General features: G+C 52.0%; 2 protein-coding genes across 3 annotated transcripts in view; one reads left to right on the top strand and one right to left on the bottom strand.

Annotated features, from left to right (window-relative positions):
• camta2 (calmodulin binding transcription activator 2) overlaps positions 1-991 on the top strand; it is an 11,564-nt gene extending 10,573 nt beyond the window's left edge. Inside the window, exons 21-24 of one of the 2 annotated variants that reach the window (XM_086165463.1) lie at positions 106-126; positions 251-444; positions 515-589; positions 671-991. In XM_086165463.1, coding sequence (XP_086021589.1) covers positions 106-126; positions 251-444; positions 515-589; positions 671-725 — 345 coding nt within the window. In that variant the 3' untranslated portion in view covers positions 726-991. The remainder of the gene's footprint in view (positions 1-105; positions 127-250; positions 445-514; positions 590-670) is intronic. The other variant, XM_086165464.1, reaches the window with a different exon arrangement.
• A 1,164-nt stretch (positions 992-2,155) lies between these two features.
• Positions 2,156-4,324, bottom strand: znhit1 (zinc finger, HIT-type containing 1). Its single transcript, XM_086165465.1, has 6 exons — positions 4,263-4,324; positions 3,520-3,617; positions 3,350-3,425; positions 3,203-3,282; positions 2,948-3,117; positions 2,156-2,365 (listed from the first exon to the last, which is right to left on the bottom strand). The coding sequence occupies exons 1-6, from the start codon at positions 4,285-4,287 to the stop codon at positions 2,344-2,346; spliced, it is 471 nt and encodes a 156-aa protein (XP_086021591.1). The 5' UTR covers positions 4,288-4,324; the 3' UTR covers positions 2,156-2,343.
• Between the last annotated feature and the right edge of the window lie 1,676 nt (positions 4,325-6,000).

The following is a 6,000-nucleotide window of genomic DNA, read 5'->3' as shown; positions in this document are numbered from 1 at the left end:
GTGTGTGTGTGTGTGTGTGTGCGTGTGTGTGTGTGTGCGCGTGCATGCATGCGCATGGGTGTCATTCACAGCAAACTAACCAGCTGTCTCTCTCCCTCTGGCTAGCTAACATGGATAGCTCTAAAGGTAAAATGGTGCCAGTAGATGTAGTGTTGTCGGGGGGGGGTGTGTGTGTGTGTGTGTGTGTGTGTGTGTGTGTGTGTGTGTGTGTGTGTGTGTCTGTCTGTCTAATGGTGGAATTGTCCTACAGTACGCCCTGTACAAGAAGATGACACAGGCGGCCATCTTGATCCAGTCCAAGTTCCGCTCGTACTACGAGCAGAAGCGTTTCCAGCAGAGCCGTCGCGCCGCCGTCCTCATCCAGCAGTACTACCGCAGCTACAAGGAGTACGAGCGGCTCAAGCAGGCGCCGGGTGCCGCCGCCGGACACAACCCCAAGATCAAGTAGGGCCCTCCGTTGTTGATCACTGCCGCGCTCTGTCAGGGCCCTGCTGACGGCACGCTCTCCTCCTAGGGGGTCATTCCTGACCAAGAAACAGGACCAGGCGGCCAGAAAGATCATGAGGTTTCTGAGGCGCTGCAGACATAGGTAACACACATACACACACACACACACACGCAGGGCTCAGGGTGTACGGCTGCATCTCCTTGACCTCGCTGTCGTCCGCAGAATCAAAGAGCTGAAGCAGACGAGGGAGCTGGAGCGGCGAGGACTGACCACCTGACCCTCGGCTGACTCCGCCCCCTCCCCCCCGCCGTGGGACTGTCATGCCTCGCCTCAAAAAGCTCCGCTTGACGAGCGGACGGGGCGGCGTAGGGCCGTCATATAGTCACACACCTTCTCGAGTGGAGCTTTTACACTTGAGCAGCACTCCGTGTACTTGTACACACCCACACCTTGTACTCTGTGTACTTGAAGATGTACAGATTCTATCAAATCAATGTGTTAATATATTTAAAGGCTCACATATATTCAAATATATCTATATTCTAGATGGTTTTATTTATTGATGCATGAACTGTGTGTGTGCGTGTGTGTGTGTGTGTGTGTGTGTGTGCGCGCGCGCACACGCTGTGCTGACTGTACAGTCGAGTCTTAAAGATCGTGTGACCTCTGACCTCGGCAGGAGTAGCAGGATGATGTCTCCTGACCTCTGACCCCTGGCCGTGAATATTGACATTGAAAGAAACTGCAAATTCCAGCAGACTACAGGTGTGTGTGACATCATCCTCCGGAGAGGTCAAAGGTGAGACTGGGAAACCGCACAATCTGTTAGCGTTAGCGTTGGTGTGATGACGTTGGCGGTCGTCACGGTAACGGCAGCAGCTTTGCATGAGTTTGTACTTCAGACGAAGCTTTCTTTACATCATTCGGACAATAAAGCAGCTGTTTGCTACGACACGCCGAGGCTTTTATTGCGTAACCGGCACGGGGCGCTAGCGAGAGAGCGGCTCCACGATGTCACGGTTAGAAGACGAGCCATGTAAGACACCCGTCGATGCCGGAGCGGAGATGACCCGGTGACAGCGTGAACAGCATCGTCCATCAGGAGAGCTTCCATGGATCTATGAGAGGGCCGAGGTCCTTGGCCTTCCATCCAGCTGGAGCTCACAGGAGACCCGCTGCTCTCCAGAGGAGGAGGCTCAGGCCCTCCATGCCGAGGTGTGCAGGGACGTCTCCCGGCCGGACCGGCGGCGCCTCGGGGTAGGATGGAGAAGATCGCCGGACAGATAACTCCAGTATTAACATCTGTATCTCTGGTCAAACTTCTTGTTAGGAGGCCCTGCACCTTGCCCTTTGGGGTTCTCTCCATGTTCTCCTGCCTGGGCTCTCTGTGTGTTCTTGAGATGATCTCTCCTGTTTCCTGACGCAGTCCAAAACCAGGCAGCAGGTCGACGGAAGACGGAACCCGGAGGTCGCCCTGGTATGGAAGCGCCAGCGGTCGGCCGATTGACGGCTGCCCGTCCGGGCGAAGCCCCGCTCTCAGCCAATCACAGCGTGGATAGGCTCTGGCCCCGCGGCGCCCCGAGTTCAGGATGAACATATAGATGACGAATGAAGGAAGGAACACAGACTTGGTGTCCTTCCCGGGGAAAGATGGTGCTGAATCTGCCGCCACTTCCTGTCATGTGAGCAGGACAAGGAGGGAGCCGTTGGACTCCAGAGGCTTTTATTTTGAAAGGAGGCCCAAACCATCCGTACACTGAGAAAACCTTCAAAGAAACTACAACAACAACTTTCGGTCCACGGACAAAGTGCCGCACAGGTCCACGCTCGCTTTGCCGCCGCCGTGACGGAGAACTGCTTCCTGTCTCCGACATCGCCATGGCAACGAGGCACCGTCACAGCGTCCACTTCAGACACCTGAGGAGCAGCACATGTGTCAGACTTCTTCCACGGGCCGTTGGCCGGGCCCTCAATGGTGCCTACAGAGCTGTGTGCGCGCACACACACACACACACACACACACACACACACCTGCAGCCTGCTGTTCATCGTCAGGTACTGAGATGAAGCTGCCCAGAAGGTTTGAATGGATCTTTCCATTCCACCCCCTTTTCTTTTTATCATACTATTGTGCACTCCTTACCTCACTTGTTACTAAGACACTTATAGTTCTATCACTTGTTTACTAAGACACTTTATAGTTTCACTGAGACACTTTATAGTTTATATTTATTTCTAATTCTGCCTTTTCTTTTTATTATTTATTACTGTTATATTTTCTGTAACTCTGGCACAACAATTTCCTTCGTGATTAATAAAGTTGTTCTTATCTTTAGATACAACTCCTGCATTGACTGTGTGAGTGTGTGTGTGTGTGTGTACTTGGTCCATGTGTTGTGTGTCTGCGTTGTGTTTACCTGGTCTGCGTGCTGTGTGTACGAGGCCAGTGTTATATATATATATATATATATATATGTGTGTGTGTGTGTGTGTGTGTACCTGGTCTCCCTGTGTGTGCTCAGGCAGCGGCTGCAGCAGTAGCGCCCCCCGCAGGTGGTGCAGGTGTAGTGCGAGGGGAAGCCACAGACGCAGCAGAAGTGTCGGGGCGGCAGGGAGGAGGGCGCGGCCGCCGCCGACAGGTAGTTGGGCTCCGCCTTCTCCGACAGGTTCTGGCAATCAGAAAGCCAAGCGTTTGAGGTCGGCCGAGCATCGGGAGACGTCCCCCGCCGCCCCCCCGCGGCCGACGGCGGGCACCTCCTCCTCCAGCAGCGTGGTGAAGTTCTTCCTGAAGCGCTGCTTGAAGTGGTCGCCCCTCGTCTTCCTCTTCTTCTTCTCTGGACAGAGAGTCGGCCGTCAGACAACGGCGGCGCCGACGGTGCCGGGAAAGAGGGCGGGGCTTACCGGGCTCCTCCGTCTCGCTGAAGGCCGGCAGGCGGGCGGTGGGTCCGGGAGGCGGCAGCGACGACAGCGGGTCGTCCTGGACACACGAGCGGCAGGTCACGCCTGCCACGCACGTGCGCACGCGCACACACACACGCGCGCACACACACACACACAGGAACGACGCTCACCTGGAAGTTATCCTTCTCCAGAGCCTCCAGCTGCCGGCTCAGCCGCCGCTGCCTGGTGGCTTCATCCAGAACCCGCCGCTGGCCCGCCTCCACCCGGGCTGACATACGTACATGCAAGCACGCACACACACACACACATTACATTCCAGTCATTTGGCAGATGCTTCTATCCAAAGCGACTTACAAAAAGTGCAATTCAATCCCTGAGGATCCTAAGTGACAGAAGACAGAAGTGACCACTCAACCAAGTATCCATCTCACAACCATGTACATACATACATATTTATACATACATACATTTATACATACATACATACATTCATTCATTCATTTCATCCTTTCTTTTTTTGTTTTTTTTTTTTTCCCCAGGGCGCTAAGTGTTCGAGCTTGGTGAAGAGGCATGTTCTCAGCTCACGGCGAAAGATGGGCAGCGACCGCGGGGTTCTGACCTTTTTCGGGAAAACACACACACACAGAAATAGGACGTAAACCAAAGCACACACACGCGCCTTTTAAAACGGAACGCGCCTTTTAAAACGGAACTGTAACGCGTTCGTGGAGTTAGTACTTCCGGTCTGGACCCCCGGGTCCGAGCGGTGTTCGGTGACCGCCGGCCAGCCGCGATCACCGTGACCGGGAGGCGGAAAGTCCGAAGAACCGGAAGAGAACACCCTCGGACATCCGGGGAGGAAACGCCGTCTCGAACTGCGGAGATTTTCGGACAAAATTAGACAAAAACTCACCTGAGGTTTTCTTCTCGACCACCATGTTGTTGTGATGTCACTTCCGGTAACAGCACGACACTCTGATGGCCGATTACCGTAAGTACTGGTGTAAAAGTGTCGTAAATACTGGTGTAAAGGTACCGTAAGTACTGGTGTAAAAGTACCATAAGTACTGGTGTAAAAGTACCGTAAGTACTGGTGTAAAAGTACCGTAAGTGCTGGTGTAAAAGTGTCGTAAATACTGGTGTAAAAGTACCATAAGTACTGGTGTAAAAGTACCGTAAGTACTGGTGTAAAAGTACCGTAAGTGCTGGTGTAAAAGTACCGTAAGTGCTGGTGTAAAAGTACCGTAAGTACTGGTGTAAAAGTACCGTAAGTACTGGTGTAAAAGTACCGTAAGTACTGGTGTAAAAGTACCGTAAGCACTGGTGTAAAAGTCTTCTCCTTTCAGCTTCCCCCTTCAGGGGTCTCCACAGGGACTCCACCTTCTCCATCTCACCCTATTCTCTGGATCCTCCTCTCTCACACCAACTACCTTCATATCCTCTCTCATTGCATCCATAAATATTCTCTGGGTCTTTCTCTAGACCTCCAATATATTCTCTATCCCTCCTCTGTCCATGACCCAACCATCTCAGTCTGGCTTCTCTGACCTTCTCTCCAAAACATCTAACATGTGCTGTTCCTCTGATGGACTCATTCCTGATCCTCTCCATCCTGGTCACTCCCAAAGAGAACCTCAACATCTTCATCTCTGCAACCTCTAGTTCTGCCTGCTGGAACAGTTTCTAGTCCAAACATCATCGCTGGTCTCACCACTGTCTTGTACACCTTTCCTTTCCTTCTGGCTGATGTTCTTCTATCTCTTGGTACCCCTGACACTTTTCTCCACCCATTCCAACCTGCTTGGACCGTCTCTTCACCTCTTTTCCACACTCTCCTACGCTCTGGACTGTTGACCCCAAGTACCTGAAATCCTCCAGCTTCTTGATCTCCACTCCCTGTAGCCTCACCGTTCCACCCGAGTTCCTCTCATTCACACACATATATTCTGTCTTGCTGCGACTAACTTTCATTCCTCTCCTTTCCAGAGCATACCTCCACCTCTCTAGATGTTCCTCCACCTGTTCTCTGCTCTCACTACAGATTACAATGTCATTACATTACATTCCAGTCATTTGGTAGACGTTTTTATCCAAAGCGACTTACAAGAAGAGCAATAACCGAAGATCCCAAATACCAGTACTCGGAGGTCAGAAGAGACCGCTCAACCAAATAGCCATCTCAGAACCATATACATACATACATTCATTTCATCCTTTTTTTTTGCCGGGGGGTCGGGGGCTAAGTGCCATTAGTTGGGTAGTGCTTGGTGAGGAGGTATGTTTTCAAGAGGTATGTCATCTGCAAACATCATGGTCCATGGGGATTCCTGTCTAACCTCATCTGTCAGCCTGTCCATCACCACTGCGATTAAAAAGGGTCTCAGAGCTGATCCCTGATGGAGTCCCACCTCCACCTTGAACTTCTCTGTTACCCCTACAGAACACCGTACCAGTGTCTCACAGCGAGCATACATGTCCTGCATCAGTCTAACATACTTCTCTGCCACTCCAGACTTCCTCATACAATACCAGAGCTCCTCTCTTGGCACCCTGTCATATGCCTTTTCTAGGTCTACAAAAACACAATGCAGCTCCCTCTGGCCTTCTCTGTACTTTTCTATTAGCATTCTCAACGCAAATACTGCATCTGT

The sequence above is a fragment of the Fistularia commersonii genome, chromosome 19, assembly GCF_037954325.1.
Source record: "Fistularia commersonii isolate RoL2024-O1a breed Wild chromosome 19, RoL_Fcom_v1.0, whole genome shotgun sequence".
NCBI classification, from domain to species: Eukaryota; Metazoa; Chordata; class Actinopteri; order Syngnathiformes; family Fistulariidae; genus Fistularia; species Fistularia commersonii.
Note: the sequence above shows the minus strand (reverse complement) of the source record. Positions and strands in the feature narration are given on the sequence as shown.